Source organism: Galendromus occidentalis, unplaced genomic scaffold, assembly GCF_000255335.2.
Source record: "Galendromus occidentalis unplaced genomic scaffold, Mocc_1.1 scf7180000076574, whole genome shotgun sequence".
NCBI lineage: Eukaryota > Metazoa > Arthropoda > Arachnida > Mesostigmata > Phytoseiidae > Galendromus > Galendromus occidentalis.
In genome coordinates this window covers 329,922-356,572 of record NW_003804563.1, presented here as the reverse complement: position 1 = coordinate 356,572, position 26,651 = coordinate 329,922, and the positions used below count along the sequence as shown (strand labels likewise).

At 51.8% G+C, this 26,651-nt stretch overlaps 3 protein-coding genes across 3 annotated transcripts; 1 reads left to right on the top strand and 2 right to left on the bottom strand.

The window, feature by feature from the left end:
• Window positions 1–4,154: 4,154 nt before the first annotated feature.
• Window positions 4,155–4,928, bottom strand: LOC100907016 (uncharacterized). The gene is made up of 3 exons (XM_003739626.2): window positions 4,921–4,928; window positions 4,526–4,768; window positions 4,155–4,347 (listed from the first exon to the last, which is right to left on the bottom strand). Exons 1-3 carry the CDS (start codon window positions 4,926–4,928, stop codon window positions 4,155–4,157), a joined length of 444 nt encoding a protein of 147 aa, XP_003739674.1.
• A 14,619-nt stretch (window positions 4,929–19,547) lies between these two features.
• Window positions 19,548–21,452, bottom strand: LOC100899874 (ribonuclease DdI). Its single transcript, XM_003739582.2, has 5 exons — window positions 21,084–21,452; window positions 20,766–20,923; window positions 20,529–20,646; window positions 20,240–20,357; window positions 19,548–20,128 (listed from the first exon to the last, which is right to left on the bottom strand). The coding sequence occupies exons 1-5, from the start codon at window positions 21,269–21,271 to the stop codon at window positions 19,928–19,930; spliced, it is 783 nt and encodes a 260-aa protein (XP_003739630.1). The 5' UTR covers window positions 21,272–21,452; the 3' UTR covers window positions 19,548–19,927.
• Window positions 21,453–22,644: 1,192 nt separating this feature from the next.
• On the top strand, window positions 22,645–26,280 carry LOC114828623 (uncharacterized). The gene is made up of 3 exons (XM_029113327.1): window positions 22,645–22,716; window positions 24,573–24,628; window positions 24,737–26,280. Exons 1-3 carry the CDS (start codon window positions 22,645–22,647, stop codon window positions 26,178–26,180), a joined length of 1,572 nt encoding a protein of 523 aa, XP_028969160.1. The 3' UTR covers window positions 26,181–26,280.
• The last annotated feature ends 371 nt before the right edge of the window (window positions 26,281–26,651 follow it).

Here is a 26,651-nt window from a genome sequence, read left to right as displayed (position 1 = left end):
GCTCTTAGATTCCGTAGTAGAAATGGGCATCCCATGCCGTCGCTCGCTGTATGCTCTGCTCAACATTACGCAAATCGTTTTCGCTCGAATCATCTTCGCTGGGGCGAACTGGGCACCGAAGATGCCCGTGCTCTCAGATCCAATTCGCTCTCAAATCGATCACGCGCAAATGACATTGAAGACATTGAGGCCGGCAAGAATGAGAGGCCGACCGATGTTCAAGCAGGATTTTCAAAGGCACGTCGCGATCCTTTCAGCGTCGAAACGCCATTGAAGGTCACGACCCGTGAGGCATCTGCGGTGCCCGAGACACCTGCGATACATTCCTCACGTTGTTTAGTCAGGTGAGAAGGGACATACTGGAGCATGATATGGAGAAAAGATCAGAAGATTTTCTCTCCGATTCGAGAATCGACAACTCCCCGGCAAGTTGGGGAAAGTGCCATGTGAGCCTGAGATTGTACTCATTCAATGGCGAGAGCATCATGGAGGGATGAACACACACGGTAAGTAGCGAATAGGCCGATGAATGCTGTCAACTTTCCCGTCCGCGTAGGAGACGTGGGTGTGAGGAAATGGATCCTAGTGTCCGTCTAGTCGCTCCGCTCCGAAGGACGACATCTCATTTGTTTTTCTTTGAGGAAGAGTATCGAGTCCGTTGCGTATACATAGATCTCTGTATCGGATATCGTTCTATAGGCGAAAAAGCCATGAGCTTCCCGACCGAAATTCCGTCCGCTCGGTTCGCAAACCCCACTCGTCTAGCCTCGTCTGGATCATAGATCTATTCCTGTTCTGAAGTGCCTTTTCCGAATGTGACAGATCATAAGACCGTCTATAAAGCGAATGTTTAGCTGGTGAAACCCGAGAACGATTCCGCTGCAGACCCCAGAATATCGTATAGCCTTGCGCTGACGGATGTATGGAACTTACGGTGCACTTATCATGGAGCATTAGAGAAAGTGTCGCGTGAAGCTTGCCAGGATCTTCTCTCCTCCATGACAGTCCGAAATATCCGTGCACCACGCGAGTCAGCGTGCTCTGTGTCGGAACCTGCAGTTCAAACACCGCCGTCGCCGTTTCGGGGGAAGCCACCCGGAGGGCCGGCAATCCAAGTCGAGAGGTCGAGAAGATGACTGCAGGACGAATTCTCTCCTTCGGATCGTCTGCTCTCTGTCTGCTGGCGAATATTCCGACGCCATGGATAAGGGAATGGAAGCCTCCGTCTGACGAAGGAATCACAGGATAGGTCGAATGAGGGTCAAGCCCGGAGCTGATCCTCTTATCTGAAATTCAAGCAAGGAACAACGAGAGTGATGCTGATTGCAAGGAATTGACCTAAAACGAAGAGCACGAGCGAATACATCCGTATCCGAAATGCCGTCGTCGGTGTCGAGGTCACGCCCGGAGGAGCAAGTCCGCATCCCTAGGAGACTCAGCAGGACACCTACAACAGAACTCGGGAGCTCGGGAAGTCCCCGGGCTCTTCTGACAGGAGTTCCTCGTAGCCAGACTTCAGCTCTGCGCTGGAATAATGGACGGAGGGCATCGACCGAACAAATATGGCTTATGAACAAACATCGAATCGCGATTCCGTGCCTTGCTCTTTGCTGTCCTTGCTTTATTTGCCGTTCAAGGAGATTTCGACGGTCTGTGTGCGAGTCGAAACTTCTATAGCGGTATTTTCCTTCAAGATGTTCATGAGCGTGCCGAGAATGAGATACGTGCGAGATCCGTGTTCTCACGCCTATGCATGGGGGATGATATCTAAGATCAGATTGAATACTATCATTTGTCCATAAGGGATTCATCTCTTTCATGAAGAACGCGAAGTCTGTGGGATTCGGAATAGAGACGCATCCGAGCCCTCGGCCCTCTATCCGTGCTCTCGACGCTCGAGACGCGTCACACGGCTTACAGATAGGGGCGCTGAAATCTTCGAATTCGAAATAATCGAATCATGATCATCAAGTCATGAGCTCTTGTGCGCTCTGCGAATGGAGATCGCCATCTCTGTTCATCCTCTCCTCACTCTCGCCCCGGACCGGCTGCGAGGACTCTGAACTCGCAAGTAGGAAGCCGATACCGGTCGGAAGGCTGAAGCATCGACGTCGAGGACGCGCGTCATCAGTTTGAATCCTTGCCCCGCCTCCTTTTCCTCGAAGAAGGCGATAAACGCCCTGCTGGAGGCTCCTCGGTAAGATGCTCATCAAATGAATTCAATGATCCCGGGAGGAGGAATCCACGGGGCGAGGTCGTCTAATTTTAGATACTCTGGGGAGAATAATCTAGATCTGAATCAGTATCGTGACCGAGGTGAGAGCGTATCGTACGAACTTCCTCAGAATGGGTCACGTCACATCGCATCGGTGTCAGATCGAATTCCTCGGCCACCGGTGGAGCTGTTGGTCGTAACTCCGACGGATGCAGCCAGCGGAAGGATCATTCGACGCGGACCGCTCCTTGGGACCTTACGCCGAAACCTCACCGACTCCATTCATCACCACGTGGGTTTCTGCCCCGATGTCTACTTCCCCTTCCCCCCCGGAGAAATAGAAGCAAGTCTTCCCTTTGGAGAGCAAAAATAATCATGAAATTTATTCATAACTGTCTCGTCTAAAATATTTGCGGCCGCGTGGGTTCTCCGCCCGATCTGGAATTCCGGGAAGTCACGTCCGCGATGTGTTTGCATTAGACTTTATAATCTCACATTCCAACACGAGAGATCTCACCCAAAATCTCGAAATATCTTCGCTTTCAACCCGTCTCATTCCGAGTTCGGAGTAGACCGATATATTCCTCCATCACTTGCGGCGATTTGGTTTTTGTTCTCACCTCTCTGTGATTGCAGTATGTTCTCTTGAAGTGTTACACTTCAGATTCCGGAACAGCCGCCTACTGGACTTCAACACGGGCCGCATCGACTCTCGAGCTCCGATAACGAGAAATTCGCTCGATCGGAGAGCTCCGCGCCTTACAAGATCAACTTATCGGTCAGTGGCGGGATCGGGCAAGCGTGTGTGGAGTCCCATCCCGCGGATCTAGAGTGAGTCATTCCGAAGCGTCTCCAACACGACAGATGAATAGAATTATTATTGCGCAGACTCGCACATCTGGATCTTTGCGGACAGACACTCGAATTGTGGGAGCATCTGCATTCCGAACAAACCACACTAGTCTAGCTGCTCCGGGAGGGTTCTATGTCCAACAGCTCTTATTTGCAGATAGTTCATATGAGGTCGTAAACTGGTCGCTAAACACTATAGACACATTCCGGCTTTAGGGATTGCGCAGCTACGTATACACAACAAGTCAGATCAACAAAACTTGTGAACCCTCGGACGCTTGATTGTAGAATACGTGAGTGAGTGAGTGGGTGTATGGGAGGGCGACGTTCGACTTGATGAACTGTTTGTATGCTTCATTTATCTAGGGGAGAGGAGTTTTACTCAGCACCTGACAGGTGTTGGCACGAGAGATTACTATTTTTGTGTGATGTTTTGTACATGGCTCCGCTCTTCTCGTAGTTTCTCAGCAGTATTCTGCGGCCTGTTTCTCGCTTGATGAAATGTACAATTTGTCGAGGAAGCCCCGGGAGCTTCGATAGGGTACCTCGCTCCCGTCGGAATTTCCTCCTCGAGGCCGCAAACATGTCTGGAGTTAATTACGATATGTATTGAATCTGTAATCAGTACCGTCATAAGTGTATCACGATTGGTATCCTCGTTGGTATAACACTAAGTTGATCAATCTGGTCACGACATTACAGGTTTTGCGATAAGTCAGCAGAGATGCCTTGCATTCGATGATCCGATCGACGAGCCCTTCGCACTGTGGTCTACGTCGAAAATTAAGCTCCCCGATCCTTGTTGCTGCATTATTGGGGGAACAGTGGACATTGGCAGCATCAGGGGCTCTCATTCTGCGCTCGACTCAGCTAGATCGAGGACGACGGAGGAGTTGTTCGGCTAACAGTGAGAGGACTTCGATTCGCATATACTGGATTCAGAGGAATTGTACAGCGCGTTTCCCCGTGATTAATTGAGAAACGGCAGAGAGAAAGAGAGCGAAAAAGCCATCTTCGATTCCTTCCCAAGCGATCGGGATGTCCTAGAACGCTCGATGAAGCTTGCAGGAGCAACGACGCCAAATATTCATTTTCGTTTCTTGCGGGCTTCCCCGATCCGGGCTCGCGTCACCTTCAGGACCTTACACTTGCAACCCGACCGGACGCGAATGTGATCCATTCGCCACTGGCTCTCCGTGTTCACATCACGCACGATGGCGTAGGTGTAACTATACTCTTGTTCGCAACGAGACGCCGATTCGTACTTCAAGCGAACAAATCTGAAACGAGAAATGCCCCGATAATGAGCACGAGTAGCATTGGGCAGCTGCCCATCTCGAAGGTACCCACTTCGAACAGGGTTCGATTTGGAAGAGTGGCGCATGACCTCTTCGGAGAATTCGGAGAGCTCAGGCGAATATCCAAGTTACGAGGCTTTTAAGCGAACGTCGTGGGTACCTGCAAGGTCGATCTTTGACCTCTCGGCGACACGAGGTCTGATAGAACTTCTGAGTCTTGTTCTCGCCTCGATAAATTTCCAGAATCATTCCGTTCCGGGAAACACCCGCCAGCGGATGGATCAGCTCCGTGACAGAAGGACAACAATCCTTGTTTTCGGGAATTTCAAGAACTTCTTGTGATAACTCCGTCGGGTCTCCCGATTCCTGCTCGTAGGATCCCCATATCGAGTTTCTGCTGTATCTGAAAGCGAAGTTGAACATAAGTCAGACGCCGGATTCGAGACTTTCCGCGCGAGACGACGTCACTCAAGGACGTCACTGATCTGCATGTGTTGTGCGACGCGCCCCGGCCCCTCGGCTATCTGTCGCGTGAACTATCCGCCGACAACCCACCGGGTCATGCCCGAGAATAGGTTGCGACGCAGAGGTCGGAAAAAGTGAATGGCACGCCACCTGCTTGCTCAGATCATGTGTTGGCATCATCCTGTATTCCCACGGCTCGATCTATTCATCGTCGTTTACAAGCTCATTATTTTCAATATGGACAGAGCGTATCACCTTTGCCCGTCTTCCGGCAACGGGTCCCCGGAAATTCCATACACCGCGTCTTGAGAGTAAAATACGTGATCGAATCGGGACTGTAGCCCTCATCCGCAGAATCGGAACGGAAATAGCTGATCGACAGAACTTGCGGTCGGGGCAGACGCGACGCCGAGACGGAAGCTGGAGCATGTAAAATGAATTTGTCGCGTAACGTTGTCGTCGTCTGTGTGGAAAAAGTGCTTGAATGGTCCGTAGAGGACTGGAGCCAGCTCCGACAGTCGCGGCCCGAGCATGAGCCAAAATGTCAGACGTATTCGCTCGCACTCGTCGCAGTCGAGCTTGTCACGCAGGGTATTCGGTAGGAGGTAGAAGATAACTTCTGCTGTTGGATATCGCGATGCGGAGGATTCGAATGGAGCTTGACGCGGACCCAGACTCCTCCGAGGGTCGGACAAGGACGACCGATTTACGCTGAACGGTCTCTTAGAGGTTTACCGGAGCCAGCATACCAGCGAAGCTTCTATGCGTCGCCTCCGAGACGAATATCTGGGTCTGGACGAATCGCGACCCGAAAGTGTTCGAGGAGCTGCGTACCGCGTTTTGGATTCACCTTGAGCGCCGCTGCTGGCTTCGCCCTTTATCGTTGGAGCGAATTGATGGAATTAGGTAGACCACGCAACCGGTGTCTTCGACGTCAAAAAATCGAACATCCGGACCTTGTCAAATAGTACATCCTTTTAACGAACTTGTCCGCCTCCTTGTGGACGTGACTGGTGGGAAAATTTGCTGATTACTCCAATACTACAATCGTGCCGCTTCTGCTCGCGCTCTCACCGATGCCACTCTGACTGAATGGGCGTGCTCCGACGTGCACGCGTGGTAATCGATAGAGACTGGACTGACGCGACCGGATATCCAGGAATAGAAAACGAAACGACTCGCGGAAGAATTGTGAGTCATGGCACAACATCTTTACGTAGACAGGCTTGTCTGCGGGACCGATCCCCGGAACAAGCCGAACAGACTCAAAAACAGCTCCGGCTAAGTTTAGCTGACGGAACGCCACAAAGAGGAAGACTCGGACCATTGGGCGTTGCGTTTCAAAGCAGGCTTCGATTTCATGCTGAAGTCTTTGAATCATTCGAAGTTCAAACAGGAATAAATCTCAGCGAATCGTCCTTGTGTCGGAAACGTCTCCTCCGTCGGATATCGAAGACCTTGGAGCATGGGCGCAACGGCTCATGGCTCTATACATTTGCTCGTTCATGGAGTACGTCGACGTCTGTGACAACGAGTCACCAGTTGCTCCGATCCTTTGACAAGAGACCTAGCGGGTGAAATCCTTCAGGGAATTGCTAGAGGTTCGACGACGGCCATGTGAATGTCCATGAGGGCCGAGAGAGGAACGGCGACGGAATCGTATTTCTCTTGTATATATGCTATGATTGGGGCCTTTGGCAGGAGTTTTCGCCAGCGAACGTTTTACGGGTTCTGCTATGGCTGGTGATTGGCTGCGGAACGGAACGTCCTCAGCCGGCATCCGATCAGATCTCACGAGGCAAGACATTCTCAGGTTCCTGAGCAGTCTGCTTGCGGGGAAACAACTTCATTGCTACAACGTGTCGAACTAGATGTATGAATCCGATGATGGAGACGAACGTTGCTGCGTTCCCAGTGTCGGCGTCGGCTCACTGAGCGAGTCTAGCCGTTCACAAGGTTTACCTGCTCCTCTCCTCACGCGAGACCCGAAACTACTCCGAACTACGGGATGCATTAATCTACGCGGGTGCATATATCGGATGCGCGGCTCGAAAGAGCGATACTCACAATGAATTCGACGGCGTTTTACTATTGAATTGTTGCTGAGTATGAGAGGCTGATCGTCCTCGGTATCCAAAGCGTTCTCTGTCGAAGAGTCCATACGAAGCGGCTCCGGTCTGAACAGTGACTGCCGTCACGAACTGGAAACAGATACGGGAATTTAGTCGCATGGAGCTCTATTATACCGGAAGTGACGTCTGATTCCGACTGTGTCGAATACGGGAGGGCGCGAGAGAACTTAGAACGGCGAGGCTCATCACATGAAGCCCCACGTGCCTCTAAAACTGTCTGCGCGGTCTTAGAGGTTAACTGCGAGGAAGTTTCGGTCGTCTGACTGTAAGCCTCGTCATGACTCATGACCACCCACTGCACCATCCGCACACGGTAACCAAGGTCGCTAAATCAAAAATGACGACAACTCCGAGTTCCCGAGATTGCTCCGCAAAAATATCTACCGTACAATGAGGGAACTATCGACTCTATAAATCCTTAGCCGTACATTGGAGAATGTAGATTTTCTTCCACGTTCGAAAATCACCGAAAGCGATTTTCATGATTGTTAGAGACACGTAGTTTCCGTGCACGAAAGTCGAGACGTAGGTAGTGGACCTCAAGAGTATGATTTGAGTTTGGAGCCGCACCATGGATTGTCTCTGACCCGCATCACAGACAGAGATTCTGATGGGGGAATCTTCTCTCCGAGCACTGCTGCTCACGGCACGCGTTGAGCTGATACTTGATACTCCACATGTTATGCGCACGAAGAACGAAAAACCTCTCCTGAGGAACGTTGAACCATTTGCACTCCCTTCAGCTCCGCTGGGAGGAGAGTCCTCTGCCGTCCTGATGCCGTCTCTTCTGATCTTTCACATTCACAAAGTGAAGTTTTCGTGGATCCTTCCGTGACTCTGATTGATTCTCCGAAAATTTTTCTCAATGCGCTTACACTTCGTGCATGTTAGGTCCGAGTCGTGATTCTCTATCGACAACGTTGAGAAAATGTTCCCCCGAACAGTTCTCGATCTCCGGAGAAGACCTCCTCGGACCGGTTTGAGTCCGATTTGTCGGACTTCTCTAATATTCTTACGGAGCATTATGACATATGAGACCTACGTATGTGTGTGCATCGTTGAGACGCCCCAGCGGCTCTGCATCGCGCAGGTAAGAATGTGAGCCTTTCGTTGCTCCGTATGGGCGGAAATCCGCTCGGAACGGTCCACCGGAGGGCACGCCCGCTTTTCCCGGACCCACTGAAGCTCGAAATGCGTGAGAATTCCGAACGAGTCTTCCGCAGGTCCATATTCTGCTTTCCGTGACATAGGCATCTCGCGACGCGTCGTGTTGTCATCCACTGTTGACGATCACTGGCACGCTGCGCGTCTGGCAAGGAGCGAATCCGACCGGAGTGGAAGTAGAATTCTCCAGGGCTGCAAGACGTAACGTGGGAAGCTACTACCTATTCAATAGGACAAAGGCTGAGTCAGGGATGTACAATGCGCGGCTCGTGGGACGCACGCGACCCCCGCGCATTCCCTGTGGCCATTCTAAGCATTTCCGGTCGGAGCCACCAAAGGAAGTCGAGAGATTAGCCGATGCGGCTACCCTGACTGCTAGTCGTGAAACGAGAATTCCGTGAACTCCGCCGACTTCTCGAACGTCGCTCCCTCCCCGCGGACTACCTCTCATGGCCTCTTGCATGAGACGGCGCCGGCGCTGCAGCGGAGGATCACTACCACGACTTCCAACGGAGACTTCCATACGAAGAGGGTCTGGTGCTTGGAGCAGGCGAAATCCGCGATGATCCCGCTTCTTCTGCTACATGGCCTAGGCTCTCACGGAGATCAAGATACACCATTCTTATTTCTGTCATTGAATTCTTACCTAATCCTTACTGAATTATTATATAACTAGGGGTGAGATCCTCACCAAGGAAAATCGAAAACGCCCACGGGGCCCTGAACTGTGGTCACACACACACAGCTAGGTACTTAATCAGTGCCTTACGCAATACTCATTCGATCACTGAAAAGTGAGTCGTAGGCATGAGGTCGCCGCGTGAATCCCTCAAGCGATGAATGCTTGTATCGAACACATCTCTTAGCTCAGTCGAAATATAATATTATTGACCGAAACTTGTTACACTTCGTCATCGGACGGTTACACCATGCGTCCTATTAGGAAACTCCACACGCTAATAAGTGAGGCTCGAACGTCACGACGCCTCGAGCTCGATGATTACATTCTCATCGTCAGGGGTAACCGGTTGCAATCCCCGACAACTACGAATCATTCTCGTTTGTGAATGGGGTCCCCGATTCAGATGTGAGTCCTCAGGTTCGACTCCGAAAGTCGGGGGGGGGGGGGGGAGGTTTTCGACCACGCGGACTTCCGCGACCGCCGGCACGGCTGTCGTAGCAGGGAGGGGAATTATAACTTCAGGAGGATGAGCTCCGGTCACATGAAAACCGAGTGACTGGACACACGGCAGGTCGTGGTCTCACCGCAGGCTCGGAATCACAGACTTAGAGAGCCCCGGTCCGATCGAGACCTCAATCTTCAACTCGCCATTGCTTTTCTATCAGCGACCTCCTCACGTAGCCTCAGGACAGTTGTGATGGTCCGGCATTGTTTGCTCTCAGCAGGGAGACGGGAATCTCTTGCGCGTCGTTCGGGATCGAGAAACCCTCAGAGACTGCGCGAGGGAGACGATTCGCTCGCTCGATTGTCCCGTAGGGACACTCAGCTGATTGACAACAGCTTACGGAGCGGAGCTAGTGGTCTCCGATAAACTTATTTGAGCTCTCTGAGCATTTGATCCGATGATAGCGGGTAAATGTCGGAACCAATAGCTTGCCATAGATTGAGCTTAACAATTTCGTGACGGAGCCCTCGCAAGTTCTTCGTGAATGGACGATGGAGTACGCCAGCGAGACAAGGAGCTCGTCTTTATTCACAATTTCACCCGAGTGAGTCGTTGCTCTTTGTCCAGCTTCCCAAGCGACGATCGGAATGGTGGAATGACTTCTTTGCTCCCAACAGATAGCAAGCAACTGAGCCAAGGATACGTGCGACCGCCTGAGCGTATTCTCTGCCGATGTGTTGACACGGCCCGGACACGGATGGAGGGACAACGGCCACTTCCGTGTAGCTCGACGGATCAGGACTGAATTGCGAAGAGTTTTGCTGTGAGGTGTTTCTCGGCTTGACCTTAGGCGCTGGTCGAAGATTAAACTAAGCGGCTTTGGGAATCCCGTGGAATGCCGAGCTTAGTTCCCCTGCGATACGGACGTACAAGTGTAGCGGATTATGAGTAGCGGACTGAGGCGACCTCTTAATAAAAAGCACCTGCCCTGCATAGAAGTTAGCCTTCGGATAGTTCGCTCCTCGCACTGCCGCCGACGTGAGTTTCGGGAACGGAATTGCGGTCGAAATATGATTGTCCGAGTTCATAAAGGTCATCCGATGGACGATTGCTATGCGGCAGCAATACGATAGCGACGTCGCGTCGTTCCTGGCCGACATAAATATGCGCCCGTCGCAAATAGCCGAAGACTTAAAATAGGGGAGCGGAGCGGTCTCAATCTCCTCCGCCTAATCGCATGATTCGATTCGGTGGATTCCTCGCAGGAATCCGTGCGGGATTGGGTATCGATCTATTAATTCGGAAACTCGGAGGAACAGAGAAGCTCGCGGGAAGAACGCGCTCGTGACAACGCTCCTTCCCTTCAGCTGTCAGAAGCTGTCTCGGGACAAGGCGGTCTCGGGCAAAGGCGGAGCGCCACACCGCAGCGGCACGGTCGCTCTTCCACACGCTCCGATGCTCTCGCTCAATACAAAACGAGTCACGATATCTGTGAGCCTCTCGATAGTGGAAATCTCCTTGCTATGGATGTTGATAGCGTATCCTTAGCGGATGCCCTGAGCGGATGCCCTGAGCCGCATGCCTCGGCGTGAGGAGGTTTCCCTCTTTTTGTTCGGCTATATCGCCATTGGAAATACCTTATTAATCCTCTGCTTGACACCCCACAGAGCGGAGACCACAGAGCGGAGACCACAGAGCCGAGGCTTAATCGAAGTCGGAGCTCATTCGAAGAGACACTGAGTGTGGTTCTCTTCGCCTACTAGCGTGATACCGCTTCCGCTCTCAGGAGCGTGGAGACCTCCTGGTTAAGTGAATCGCGACGTCATCGAGAGATTCGGTGCCATCAGAGCCGCTCCTTTCCCGAACCGAAAAACCCATTTCTCTGGACACTCTGATAGCTGATCCGCGACTCTTGATTACGCGAGCGCCGAGGTTGGCGATTTAGGCGTGGGAGGAAATCTTAGCTCCGAGGCGACTAATCGAGACTTCCACATCGGATTTTGGAGAGCAGAACGGAGCGAAAGCATGTCCGTCCCGTACGGAGCCGAATTCCTGAGAGTTTCTCAAGGGTTAGACAAACTCGTTGTTCCTTCAAGAGTTTCGAGTGCTCCACAGCTTCTCTCAGGCAGAACTCACTCAAACCGAAGCGCGGATGAGCGGACCGTGCGCCGATTGAGTCTAAGCGATCCCAGTTGAAACAATAAATTTGAAACAATTATCCCAAAAGGAAGAGGAGGGTCAGAAAGTAGCCGCTTTCATTCATGATGCTCTAGGCGAATCGTCGGGAGCAACGACAGGTCGGCGAGCGATGCCGTCTTTGATGCTGATCGTGAATGCGATTCTACCGCTGTTCGGTAGCAGAAGCGGCTACTGAAACAAGCATTGTCTTCAGTACCGTTGGTAGCTCTCGGGGAAATGAAAACAGAATGAAATCTGAAGAGGTGAGCAAACGATACCATTTTGGTGGGATAGCGAAGAAAAAACGAGCGCTCGGTCATTGACCAGAGGCCTTTCGAGGAGAATGCCCGAGAATGAGATGCCTCAGTCCGCCTCAGTTTCTGGCTAAGAATGGAGGATTATCTTCGTGGGGACGTCTCGTGACTCGGATGAATTCCGGTCACCATTGATGCCTACTCCTCGAGCAGATTGCTGAACTTCCAGTGAAGGATATTGAAGACTCCCTTGTAAGGCTCGCCGACAACTCAGTGCCGGTGTTGCTCGCGTGGAAGGCTCTCAGCGAGGCAGAGTCAATGTCTTGACCACCGAACAAGGTCTATCTAATCAGATTTAGGAGAGATACTGGCACTGCTCTGTTGACACCTGTTATCGTGAGACTCCACCGCCAAAGAAGTTTCTCCGGGAGCGGAAGTACGCTGCGCTTACGTCCAAGTTTCGTACCCACTTGCCTGAGCTCGTTCGTCTGACCGTTGCGTCAGCCAGATATGGGGAGACTGAAGCATCTCTCCGAGACAAGATCAGACCATACTTATTCTCCCGGTCATCTCTGAGTATGCACCTACTGCATGAACTCGTAAATTCTGGATTTTCACCGACCCTTGCATACCATCGGCAATGATCGTGCGAGTTCGGTGAAGCATCATTCTTCGGTTTCCCAAATATTCACTTCAGGATTGTGAGTGGAGAAGGATCGTGTGGAGTAATTCTCAAAAGGAGACGTCAGCTGTTCCAATTCCCGTTAATTCCCGAAACCGTGTCAGTCTGAATTTCAGGCCGGCTCAGAATAGCGACGGAGCGATCCGTGATAAGCGCGGGGCTTCTTCGTGGTGGGCTCGGATTGAGCGGGAGACCGGACTCCGGGAGCCAAACGAGGGCCCGGAGCTTTTGGGGAAGATTTTCCTCACTCCATAGATTGTTCCAAAGAGGGAAAATCAGTATCAATCGCACGGATGTCTCGTAGAATGTCCGGAAGATGATGCCTTCGAAAAGAACAATCTTCGAGGAAAAAGTCTAGATCGTAAGCTCGGTTCGCTCCTCGCTTTTCGGAACTTTCCGCCGCATTCATTAAACGAGCTCGCATCAGAGGAGTCGATCCGTTACATCGAGGATCTTCGCTCCTACTCAGGAATGGTCGCGTCGAAAGCGAATGAAAAACCAGTCGGAAAATCGTCCTCGAGCCCGGAATGCCACTCCGACCTGGAGACTCCTGCTCGAAGACCATATCACAGTGACGCGAGTGGAATTCATCGACTGGAAAGTTCGCGAAGACCCGGTATAAATAAACGAACGAGTTTACGCAATAAGAGCTTTAGAAGCTCTGATTGAGTTAGTGGAACCCGCGCGGCACACGTTTGGAAATCAGCTCAGTTCCGAGTTTGAAGCTAACGGAATAACGAAACAAACTAACGCGCGACGAAGAGGAGGGTCGAATGCAAAACTCGATCCCTCTCTTGAGCGTCCAGCCGGCCCGCCTGCCTTACGCAGGCGGTCGGTTGGCTTCGGAGGCGGCAGACGTTAAGGCGAGGGAAAGAAGAAACGACAGCCGAGAATGCTGTCCACATGAAGGAACGAGTTCCACTTGATTATCAAGTTGCCAGCTCGGTCGAGACTCTTTCTCATTGATGACATGGAGCCACTTATTTTGCGACAGCCAACCAAGTTGCTTTGCATCGCGTTTAATTTGAAGCACTGTGGACGCTCCGCACAGACGGCCGGATGAAAGCTTGCCGGCAGACAGCAGCGGCTTCATTAGCGCTCGAGCTCCAATCCTCGCGGAGTATTGTTGCCGAACGGGCTACTGGCGAGATTTCTCGAGATTTGTCTGGAGACTTCTCAGAATCTTGCTAAGCCGGCGATGCTATCGAGGGAAAAAACGACATCCATCAAGGTGAAACGTACAACTCTGCTGTGTTTTGAGGAGAAACATTAGGTCGATCGAGAAACGTGACCCGTGTAGAAAGTCGCCGTCATACCCGATCCGTTGACACAGTAATCGAACAGGTGACTGAACGCAGATAAATCCGTTTCGGGGCCGGGAGATTTTTGTTCATCGAAAGCGCATCGGGTGTAAAACGTTGCGCAGAGCGCTGATGCAATGCTTTGGGAAAAGGTCAGCCGAGGTCCCTTCCGACCGAGATGGCTAGTACGTCAGCGGGGCTCGGATAGAATCGGCGTCTCGGGAAGCCCGCGTTCCTCGAGGTCCGGAGCTGGTAATTAACAAAAAATCGGGAAGCATGCCGAGACCTGGCGTCAAGTGATGCCCGTGTCAATCCGGAGAGCTCCTCGTACGGCCTCGAAACAGTGTCGGGGAGGTTCGGAAGATTGAGGAGAAGGCGAAAAGGTTTCGGGGAGTTTCGGAACTATGTAGGGTGAGCCGGCTGGCGAGGTGGGGTAGGAAAGGCTCGCCAGTGAGGGGTTGCGAGCTTTCCAAGAATAGAAGATCGAGATCGCAGCCACTCATCAAGACGTCCGAGTGAGTAGGTGAGGCTTTTAGCGTCTCTTTTCTTCCTCCAGGACGAATAAATCTCGACGCCTTTGAAAGCAAGCAACGAGCTCCCATGGGACCGCCAACATTTGGCCCGGCATCCACGGCTGCTATCGACGGCAGTCTATAACTAATAGTTTTATCTCTGTTCAGATCCCCATGGAGAGCACGGACTGCCCGACGCTTTAGGAACATGTCTGGCGGAGGGTCGGTCGCATTCACGTCCTCCCGTCAGGAGAGGGCCTCGTGTCGTTTTTGTGACGTGTGATTCTCCCTCTGCGTCGGCGTCGTGATGCAAGCACGAAAGGATCATAGAGAGGTCAAGAAGAATCCAGGATAAATCTCAAGTTTCGCGGCGGATGGGGCCGACGAAAGCGAAGGATTCGATAATTGGGTCACTGTCAACTTTCCGAAGCGCCTCCCTTGGTACACACGTTGAGGTGTAATATGCGAGACGAACTCACGTCAGCGGGAGCATTCGAATCAATGCGCCCACGGAGATGCACGTTTTCAGCGCGTGAGGAAGTGTTCTGCGAAATGGTTACAGCCCGATGCCGCGTCATTATCCGGATGAGTGTCCGGACTTTCCGCGACTGCTCTCTGGAGCCGGGAACTCTGCGTGGGTTCTTCGTTGCTTCGCCAAAACGCGTCGAACGAGGCTGACTGGGGGTTTACGTCGAGCGTTGTTGTCTCTCGTAAGTCGCGGACTCCTTCGTTCGGGGAAGCGAAGTTGGAGAATCGTTAAAGTTCTGCCCTCTGACGTGATCAATTAAAATTCCCCGTAAACAATGTATCATTTTACAGTTCCGATCAATGACTTCTGATAGAGCTCTGCCGGCGAATGAAGTCTTCGAATTATTCGCTCCCGAAAGTCCCCAATCGGCTTTGCGTGGCCAGGGTGCATGCTTGCTGAAGCTGACTAAGGAACATCATCTCGTAGAGGGGCGTCTCACCGGCTGGTCGCGCCGTGTTCCGCAGCATCTTCCGTTTGTATAGCGCGGGGACCTAATGAAGCGACAAGCAATAACGGCTACCCCTAAGCTTTTCGAAGCGTGCTTTAGCTCTTTCGACGCTCCTCAGGAGAACATAACGCGGCTCGAATCAGATGGGCTCCAAGGGCGTATGATCCCTTGCTCGGATAAATCGCACCACTGGTTCGAAACTCATTGGACAGCCCAATCGGCATCGATCACGTGAAGAGTTGGAGGCGAGCGCGGGGACGATTTCACGGATCCAGTGATCCCACGGTGGAAAAACCGGGAAACGAGCTCATCCTCCTTTGACACGCAGAGGACGTCGAGCCGGGAAGAGTTTTTTTTCCATCAACTCTCTACGGTTAGAGTTGATGGAAAAATCACAGGATCGACGTTCAAGGGTGAATTGGATAAAGTTGGACCCCTATGAACGTCAGTACTCGCTGCGACGCGTCCTGTAGGCGACCAACGCACGTGGAAAATAAGGAGGCGGCCCCGTCACTGAAGCCCTCGGCGTCGGTCGCCGGGAGGCGGGGCTGAAGCATCTAGCGTCTGAAACGCCCGAAATATCTCTATTGTGTCCACAAAACGGGAACGCCCATTCCGAAAATAGACAACTCTAGCAGCTGCCGCCGCCGCGGCAGCAGCGACAACGGCTGCGCCGACGTGCACGTCGTCCACTATGAGCTCTACAACAACAGTGGCGGCAGCTATAGTGCCAACGACGTCGACCAGAACAGACGTCCAACAGATACCGAGACTCTGCATCGGAGTTCCTGGTGAATCGTCGGATAGAACATGCATATACAGAGAGCATCGATGCAGACGTAAGTGAAGTCGGCCGAGACTCTCTGTACATACGAGACACCGGTCAAGTGTCCTCAGGTTTCCGTTTTCAGAAACTCAGGGGGAGGTAGATGTTCTAGCGTGCGGAACGAAGTCACCGAGAGGTTTCAGCCCAATCTATACCCTATATCTATCTATTCTATCTATATCTGTATAAATGAGCTCTGGTTTTCCTTGGGCTTCTGCAGGAGTGATTTCCATCGGCCGCTTATTGATCCGAATGGATTATACATCCGGAAGTTATTGAGAAACATATTCCAAGCTTCTTCCCGCGCGTCGATCCTCCTCCTTTCTCACGTCGATTGTTGACGGTCAACGGGTCGGGAATCAGGCCAGGGCGCGCGCCGAGTCGCCGCCATTGAGTACTCCATACGCTATCCTTAATCGACTTCACGACGCCGACGGAGACCTACCGCGGAATACTTTCGGCAACTAATCCTTGGTGACGGTCATTCTCGATGGCACGGCTAGACTTCGCTTGCTAAATCGAGTTGTTAGCTGCAGTTAGGCTCCGAAGATTGATCCGGCGTCTTCAGTCCATGTTTTTGTAAGAAGCGATCCCGTCAATCAACACACCTGCCATTGTTGCAGAGTTTGTTCTCGGCCCCGGTAGCCAGCGGTAGTCCGGAGCCATATGGAGCGATCCAGACTCGGGGTCCCACGCATGCATCGACGGAGCTGAGAGATCGCTTCCCGAACGTCTATCGCACGGATGGAGTCACTTCGGCATTCGATTGGAGCTGTGAATGCAGTCCAATGGTCCAGCAGCGGGGACAGGGAGCGATTCGCTTGACCGGAAGGAAAACATTCTGCCGAGCATGACTCGACGCGCATACAACATCGGTCCCGCATACCCTATTGGCTAGGACAAAAAAACATTCTCGACACATGTACATAGGTGTTCAGGGCGATCGACGAGGAATCCAGAACACAGCAGAAAGAACAAGCGTCTGCGCCGTCTGGAAGATTCGCGCTCCACTCCTTGCGGCAGTACCGGACGCTTCCAATGGGGTCAATTGTGTTCTCCAGGGTTCCATCGTTCGATTGGTCGGTGAATCTACGATCGTGTCCAGTTTCGCCATCGCGGGAGAACGGCTCCGACGCACTGGCTCGGTACGTCCCGAAAACCGATCAATCCGATCGGCGATTTGTTTTGTCTCGACTCGTCATCACAACGGAGAGTCTATCGAGCGATCAAAAACGTCTGTATGCAGGGAATGTACCTATCCTTCCTTTCGCTTGAGACTCATGGATAACGAACAGTTGCATGGGCCAGTCTCCTCAGCTGAGAGAGTACTCACCGAGACGAGTAGTAGAGACCACATAGTAGGTATGCTGTATCGGAATGAGTAGAATTAGAGGCCGACAAAGTCAAAACCTCATAGCACTGGGCCAAGAAGTTCGACTCGAGCGGAACGTCAACCGACTTCACTCGCTCAAGTCTCCCCGTTTTTCAGAGCAGCAACCATATAGCAATCTTGACTAGCACCAAGTGCAACAGTTGGTGCTGCACGTCCCGCGCTCTTCTCGCGGGCGGGACCAAGGCTGCGCGCGCACTGCATTCTACATCGACCTCCCCCGTGACGTAAATCGGTCTTGGGGGGGTTCTTCCAGTGCCTGACGTACACTAAACGAAGAGGACCCGTTCTAAAAATAGCCCATTCACTTGCAATGTAGTGGAGTCGCGTACCAGTCTGAGATACTATACTACACACCGCGGATGAGCAGGATCTAGTCGGAATTCCTCGGCGAGCGTCTTCTACCTTTACGAGTCCGCCTCAACTTTCTCTCCAGCTTCTCAGGTAGTTAGCCGGACGTCACTTGGACGTCTCATTTGACATCCGCTTCCCGTCACGATGGAGTCCCGCAGGCCAGACCTGGGCGTAGAGGGCGCTTGCGGGCGTCAACGCTCGACAATGAATCGAATGCGATCGGGGCGAAATTTCCCACCTGACTGTGGGAAAACAGCCGAACTTCCACGCATCGGGCCGTCAGTCAAGGTATTGCGATCGTGAGAGGGAGCAGAATGCGTACACGCGCAGAAGGGGACTGAAGTCTTGCGAAATTATCGGCACCGGCGATTGAACTTTAGTTTTCTAACACAAGAGCTTCGATTTTCACGGAACAAGACTCTCGGATGGATAACCTAGGGAATGAGGATATGGATTGCACGCAGTGAGTGAGATGAGCGAGAAGCGCAATCCCATCGTCGGGGATATAAATTTCGAAGATGACTGATTCCACGCGATGTCCCCGATACGTAGTTCTCGCAGTTATCAAGGGGTCTCGTTACCCGAGATTCTAGTGGGTATGCGGAGGATATAGCCGGCCTCGAAACCATGCTGACCCGAACCGAGGTTGGAGGTCCAGAACGATATCACCCGCAGATTGTTTAGCTGTCTAAAGAAGTTATCATCGAGACGTTCGATCGAGAGCACACACGCTAATTCAGTCGTCGCGCGTCGTCTGAGAATCACGCCTTGGAAATCCTGGAATGACGGCGGGCATCCTAATACTTCATCCGGGCCCACAGTGCCAACGTATGGAGCTTCAAGCAATCCTACCCGGATGCGCTCTAGCTTGCCATTGATGTGAATACGCTCGGAATATTCGAGATGGTGACCCCTCGGACATCCGGGACGTTGTCGACTCAGAATACGGAGGATAAAGTTAAGATCACGCGCCGGAAGGCTTCGTATGAATGGCAGATTCGCAGAGCCGCGGATGGGGTGCCGCGATTCTTGTGATCTATTTACGAGCTAGATTTGAATGAAAACACTCACAGCTGCGATGAGTAACGGGATGTAGCAACACATTGTTATCCTAAGCTTCTGGTGTTCATCAGAGTGCGATTTGGGCATCACAGGTACAGATCAGAGGTCGCTGCCGAGCAGCCTCCGCCCTGGATCCAGCTTCCACGCTTGCTGTCAGACAGTGTAGTACGTTCGCGCGCACTCGCGCTATCATGCACATCACAGTTGCAGGGGAGAAATACGAGACAAGTTGCTCTCTGACGGTGCTCACAAGGACTGGCGATGATTTGCCCTGCAAACGTCCGTTTGGCCCGATCCGGTGGTTTCTCGGTTCGTTGCTTGGCCGGTTCGCTCGCCGGATGATCCCTTGCCGTCGTGTGGACACCTTCGCGCGAATGAGAGAAGTCATTGAGGGGCTCCACTGCTTCGGGGAAGAATGGAGCAAGAAGAAGAGTTCTCCACTTGGCTCAACCAAACATTGAGCTACCGAACGCCACTTAGCAAAGTCATCAAATATCGAATCGTGTGCCATCCTCAGGGTGGCTCCGACGATAAAATTGGGGAGTAGCCGTCTCGTGTAAAGCTGCTGAGGCGAGATCCATTGTGAAAATTTTTGGATTCCCATTATCAGCTTTGAATTTATGAGACGTGTTTTGCTGTAAGACCTCATTTGGGGACGAGAGTCGTATTTTCCATGGATTTTGAATCTGATCTCCGCACAGATGAGTGGAATCGACAGATTTATTGATTGGATTGAGGTACCCTCATTCGTGAGAGAGTCCGTGGGTGGCGCAGACCGAGCGGCTCCTCGGAGCCTGGTTCGCTGCTTGAGCTTTATGACGATTTCTACGATTTTATGACTGGTTGGCAGACTCAGGAATGCAAGCTAGACACAGTGGAAAACTATGGGTATACGTTCTAACCGTAGGATCTCTTCAATCGAGAGCGATACACACGCGCTCTGGGATAGACATATTGTAAATCAGTTAAACGACTCCATGTAGACGGCTTCATTCCGGTGCTTATATTTAGTTTCCGACATGACTTTCCCGCTCATCAAACCTGTTTTCGTGCGCAAAATTCGCCGATTCGATTATGTCACTGAATGGATCGCGACTTTATTTCGATTCGAGTGCTAAGTGAATGCCACGCCTCGGTTTCAGTTCTCGGTCGCGACCACTTTTGCTGTATCCGCCGGTGCCGGGGGCTCGCCACCGGGGCTCAAAGGGGGCAGGTAGTACAGATCTTTTCGACAGCTCGAGTGCTTTCTTGGACAATCGACAACATTCAGCTGAGTTTCATTCAAACAAATGCGCACTTCGACGACTACAGATATGTTCGCAGCTCTTCGACAGATCACCTATATGGATGAAGATTCAGTCAATTCCTCGGTCCATCGACGACGGGGGCGATACACGGGGATTATTCTAAGCTATACAAATTATCGTTTTACCCAGAACTAGTAACTTACGTTCACGTTCTTATTATCGAGATCGTTGCGGATTGCTTCGAAGAAATCTTTCGTCTTGTAAGGCTCCAATCGCGGTACGATATTATCATTAATGAGGAAGTTGCTCACGTTGTGTTTCCTGCCGGTGGAATGATTCATTCATCCATTCGTGGTCATTCTGGAGCGGCACCCTCGATAAAGTGAGCTCGGGATAAGGAGTTTCGAAATGTCTTAGCAACCTATCAGAGATCACTACGGGAACGTGTCTTGTCTTCACCGGAAGGAGATAATCGGTCACCCGGAAACCGACCTGTAGATATCCAGAGTAGTGTTGAAGTAATCAGCCACGGTCTTAATCAAAGTGTGATTCACGGAGCAGCTACCATGTTTCGACCACTGATGATGCCAGAACTTTGAGTTATTGCCGACTGAAAATTCGAAAAACTGAGAGCGCTGAGGACACGTGGAGAAAGAAGAGCGGCAGGGCTCGGGGGCGGGAAAAAGGAGCTCAAAAACCGGGGTGCAATCGAATGTTCCGAATTCTCACGGAAAGAGGGCCAATCGTCGTTCAAGCGTTCCTGTATTGGTGAGAGTTTCTCCACGGAAAACTTCTCCCGAGCTGCACATGAGGTCACGGAGCCGGACGAGGTGCTGTTACTGGGCCAGAGGCCATGAATCGTCCATTGAGCTGCTCTGAAGCTTTGCCTGCGGAGCGTAGGGTGAATATCCCAACAATGACAAGAATCTACGATTGTCTAGACGTACGAATATGAGAGGGCTTCGCAAAACCGTGCAATCAGCCTGGCGGGTAGCTCTGGCTGGAGCCCGGATCGAGTCGGAACGATACCAGATATAAATCAGTCACCTGTTGCATTTCCGTGAGGTGTTGCAGAAGCCTCCCTTGGTAGTGAGAGCGAAGACGTAGTGATTGAAGAGCGATTGGTTCCGGCCGGCTTGTTTCTGTTTTTTCGGTCTCGACTCCGTCGGATGGATGACCAGGAGTTGAATGAATATACAGCACAGCACTAAAGCCACAGAGAAGCGTTGAAGCATGGTCGACCGGAGATCGCTCCCCAATACGTCCTGAGGATCCGGAACAACACTGAATGTCAACCGGTCAGACGGGGCTCCTATGAATGTATGGATGAATGATAGAGTGAGTAAATGAGCACCCGAGTTAGTCAACCTGGCGATCGGCGAGATCTAGCAGAGCCAATTGACTAGCCACAGCTACGCTCATCCGGAGTCTGCAATCATCCGTTGGGGTGAGAGAAAATGACAGAGAGAGAGACAGGAGGTCAAGGGTTGTGCCAAGCAAATCGTCGATGGGTGGCGATTTTTCCCCAGATTCGCGGAAAAAGTATCCAGATCAAAGGAGGAAACAGCTCGTGTGTCTTGTTGGCTACGCTGTACCAAGAGAAAAATGGGACATATGTCGATTTCCGTGAACAAGGGTCCGTTCTGCGATGCGGTGGATCCGCCGGCAGACTGTATTCTGAAATAGGTCTGAGATCGGTGAGATACCGCAAGGTAGAAAAGTTCTGATTTCTCGAAGGCCCGCAGGACAATCTCGAGACCATGAACGGGGGGCTTCCCCGTCAAAAGCGCACGAGTGCTTGCTCCTTGTCCCCATGAGCCGAGCATGAGAAGAAAGCCGAGCAGGCTTGATGCCCCTGTCGAGATTCGTCAGCTCTCCTCACAGTATTAGCAGGGGAGTCATGATTCCATGAGGGTGAGCCCACTGGACATAGGGTGTTTCAGCAGACAACGATCGCGGGACGTGAGAGCTCTAGATCTGATTCGTGAGCTAGATCCTCGTTCGAAGAAGCGACAGAAGAACCCTCGCGCATTGCGAACTGTCCCACGCTCGACGTCCATTGAGGTAAGAGATAGAGAGCCAGTCTAACCACCGTTTTACGATTTACTTGGGACAACTTAGAAAGCGTGCCCCGCTCCGACAAGATCGCGAGCACACTCTTATTGAAGACAGAACGAGATTCAAGCCTGTCAACGAATGAATCAGACCTTACCGCCAAGGAGGTCACTTCCAAGATGAGAACAATACACGTATCTATGAAAGTTTGCTGAACAACTCCATTGAGCCCGAGCTTAGAGAGAAGCTCCGACTAGGGGACCGTCTGATATTAACCAAGATCACCGAGACAATCCTCTCCACAAATTAAGCCCCATGCATGCCTGCATTAGTTCAGAAGCATATGTTCAAGCATCTGTTTGCAAGGTGTCCGGTCTGAAGAACCAACCTACCCGTCGCATCAAACAAACCGCAAGAGCGAATCTGCGCTCTTTGCTGGAGAGCCGCCCTAGAAAAGGAGCGGAATGAACGGCGGAATACTGGACAAGCTTCGGATGCCTGTACTGGGGAAATCCGTATTCTCTAGGGAAGCTCCGAATCGCTGTTCGAACTAATGCTTATGCGCATCTTACTCAAGATCCCAGAATGGCTGACCCAGAGTGAAACGATCCATGGCGTAGTGAAGGTTGGATCCCCTCATGACTCACGGACGGAGATTACCTCAGTCGGAGGGAACGGTGGAAATGCTTGTGGATGCCTAGTAGGATAGGAGAAATATCGTGCAGGTTGTCAGTTGGGGTCTTTTCTGAGCGGAGAAAAGATAATCGAGTGGGTATGTAGGCAAATTAAGTCGGTTTCCTCCCGGGAGCGCTAGCGAAGTTCATAGGTGTCCCGTTCCTTGCTCTTCCATCATTCCTTTTTGGCTGGAAACTTCAAGGGAATATCCACGTCGTGAGGATTTCTCTATCGAGGCACTATCTATGTAGCTACTTTCGAAATTTCCTTTCCTCTGGGATCGACGCCTGCGCTTCTGTGGATAGTTTCAAACTTCAGACCGAGGGGATCATTTCTCTGGGTATATATATTTTCGGGGGGATAATTCATGAATCGAATCTGTCCAGCTTCGAGACACTCCTTTACAGTGCAATTCGAGCCAGGCTGGGATCTATGATTTTTCCTCATGATGTACCCCCGGCGATCTTCTCCCGGAATGGAAGCCTCTCGTTTCGGAATCGTCCGAAGCGATAGATGTATTGTGAAGTCTCGAGGGAGAGGAGATCCGTCGATTCGCAGCCGCCTCGCCCTCTCAGGAGTGCCAAAGCATTCACGTCATCAAATGGTAGCTCCCTCCTTGACACAGATTCGGGTCAACGCCGGGATTCGGTGAGAAAGCGGAGAGATTCTAGCTCTGATAGCTCCGAATCCCCTCGAACCCATTTCGGAATTTCTATTGGGACGATAAAGCGGCTTTCGGAAATTCCGCGCAGACATTCCCGAGGAGTTATCACTCAGCCGGGCTGGACGTTTACGCGCTGTTCTTTAGCGAACTCACGCGCACGGGAGAATTCTCGTTTCTCGACAGGTGTGACGATTCAGGCTCTCTACCTACATGTATCGATTTCAGGGGACGAAGTAGAAGCCTGGAGCCTAAAATGAAAGTGACAGGACGCTGCTCTTTATGTGATCTTAATGCCGGGACTTTGCTCCATATGTAGCGTTCCGCGCTTGCGGGGGTGAGGCAGAAAATTCACGTTTTCGTGTCAATCGTGCCGACTTGTGAAGCTTTCGATGAGGCGGAACGCGAGCGGAATAAGCCATGGCAGTGTTCTCAAATGAGAGGCCGCGGTCTTTTCGGGTAGCCTAGATAGGTTAGCTCAGGGAGTCCTCGGGGAGGTCAGAGCTCTCCCAAGGGGCCGTGACTTCACCCTACTTCCTCAGGGGAGCGCTTGAAGCTCCGCAAGTCGATCTATCAGATAATCGGACTAAGTGTGAGTTCTCTACCAGCATAATCGACTAGAAGATCCTCTTGCATGATGAGTCGGAATTATTGCAGCGGCCGGTCCATTCACGAGAATTTACCCTTCAGGAAACGACTCTTCAAATTACAATAAACAGACCATTTCCATAACAACGTTACAGCGAGCCTCCTGGCCGAGCTCCGATGAGGATCGGCTGAAATCAATAGAAACATGATAACCATGTAGTACCCAGTCCAAAACATTTAGCTCTGGATTGAAGCGAGCTCGTTCTTGTTAGTCTGGCGGTTCAGTCTCCTACCTGAGAACCGTCGATCTCTCCGTAAGGTTCTGCCTTCTCTCTATCCGCTAGACGGGCTTGGAAAGGGTGTGGGGCCGCTATGGTAGGAGGCCAAGAGCTCTCTGGCCCGTAGCTCGAAACCATCGTCGTCGTCAGCACAGTTGTCGCTGAGGTTGACGGGCGGCGAGGCGATGGAAGAATGAGCGTCCATTCGACTTGTCGGACCGGAGATGGCTAAGGAAAGAGATGAAAACCTGAGAATAGCAACCCTGTTTTAAAACACAGTTTTCATTGAACCTCCCCGCCGACCTCGTTGGGAGCGGCAGGATCGACCTAGGGATGTAAGTTCAGATAGACAGGCTAATCTGAATCGTCAGAAATCGTTTCGATCTTTCTGTTAAGGAGTTTTTCGAATTTGTTGGCTCGTACAGCTCTGTGACTCGTTGCAGGACCTCGTCGGCTGCAACACATGTAGAGATTACCGTAGCGGACGACAATGAACCCCCGAGTGAAACTTCACAACAAGTGCCTTCGAGTCCCCCGGAGTCCCCATCGCCGACTCCGGCAGACTCAACTCACGCGCCCAAACGAAGAGCGTCGTCGAGAAGACGCAAACTACGCAAAGACGACCCGGCAAGACCTCATCTCAGCCTTTCGCTATCGGTCGAAAACACCGCACCAGGGGCCGAGCAAATGGCCGCTCATCTGTCCCCCATCACCCCGAATATCGAAGAAGTTTCGTTCGAAGACTCAAGCCAAGGCTTACCGCCTCTACTGCCGGAGTTCCGAACGGCTTTGACTCTGGTCCAAATCCTTGGAGGGGGAGGTCTGGGCATTCCGTCGAACGGTAGACTCACATATTCACTTTTGTCGCTCCGCGCGATCGTCACTCAATTTTGGCTCTTCATCATCCGGCTGCTGTACGTGTTGCACACAATTCTGTATCTGGCTTCGATTTACTTCAAATGTATCAGCCCGCTGTCGAATGTCACGATTTTTTGGACGAGCACGACACTGAACCTGGGCGCGGCGCTTAGCAACCACTTCGTCCTCAACCGGCACACCGAGAAGTTATATCTCCTCCTCGGAACACTCAGTGCTCGTCAACCCAAGAACATCAAAATTTGCATTGTCGTCGTGTTGGCATCGATAACGGCCGTCGCCGCTATGGTGACGTTACGATTCTACGAGGTCGCAAACACACACCGCAACGTTCATCTCGTCGGATCGAAGAATTGGACGATTTATACATTCTTGATGCTCTATTTCTCTCGGCATTTCGAGTCGTTTGTGGTGGTGGGGTCGACCGTGTTCACGATGGTACTTTACGCGCTCGTTGCCGCCGCGATTAAATTCGAGTTACGCGCCGTTATCGAGGAACCGGTGCCGCACCAATCGGCCTTGGTCCGCCACTCAACGATATCGAAACTCATCCATTACTCCGACAGTTTATTCGGCCCTCTATGCTGCCTGTGGGTCGCAGCCGTTATAGGCAATGTCTCCGAAGGTCTGGTAATGGCAAGATACCATCAGACCGACTACGCAATGCCGCATATCACCACGTGGGCTCATGCGATAATGCTCTGTGCCGGCTACTTCGCAGTGTGCGAGTGCTCGTACGGCGTTACCGTCGAATCGGAACGAGTTCGTCGCTGGATTTACAAGCATTATCAGAACGAGAGCCATGTCGTTCGTTACCTGAACCATCAGCGGCGATTTCCGAAAACGCTCAAGTTGTGGGAATCCATAGACCTCTCGAGGCAAGCGATGGTCATCTCCGTGGCTTTCCCAGTCACACTGTACGCGATTATTTTGCTCATTCTCGATCCAGTCAAGCACGGGATCCCACCTGAGGCGACAATATCACATACCCCACCCTTGATCGAAGAATGAGCTGCGAACTCATACGGGCGATATTTTAAAAATGTATCGTATACAAACTGAGGCAAGCAGATTCAAGTTGTGATATATGGGCTCAGCAAACTGCGACGCCGAGCCTCCGGATTTTTGAGGAATACTTGGGCTCGTATGCGGGAGGTACCCCACACCTTAGTCTCCCCTACCAAGAGGGATTAACTCTGGTAGCGCCCGACTCGCGTCGTTCATGGGAGTTTAGATGCGAAGTAGTACACGCTCGAAAGGTTCTTCATTGGGCTGAACTCTATCAGGAGTCTGTTAACGGTATTCTCCGGTCGGTTTATAGGTGCGGGAGGGACGATTTGTATTGATTTTTTTGGGTTCGTTGCGTGATGTATGATATAGGATTGAAGCCGTTGTACTGGAATTCATTGAAATGCTCAATTTCATTCTCATCGTTTGATTTCCTCGACGAGGGGCCTGCTTTCGGGAGGGCTCGCAATTATC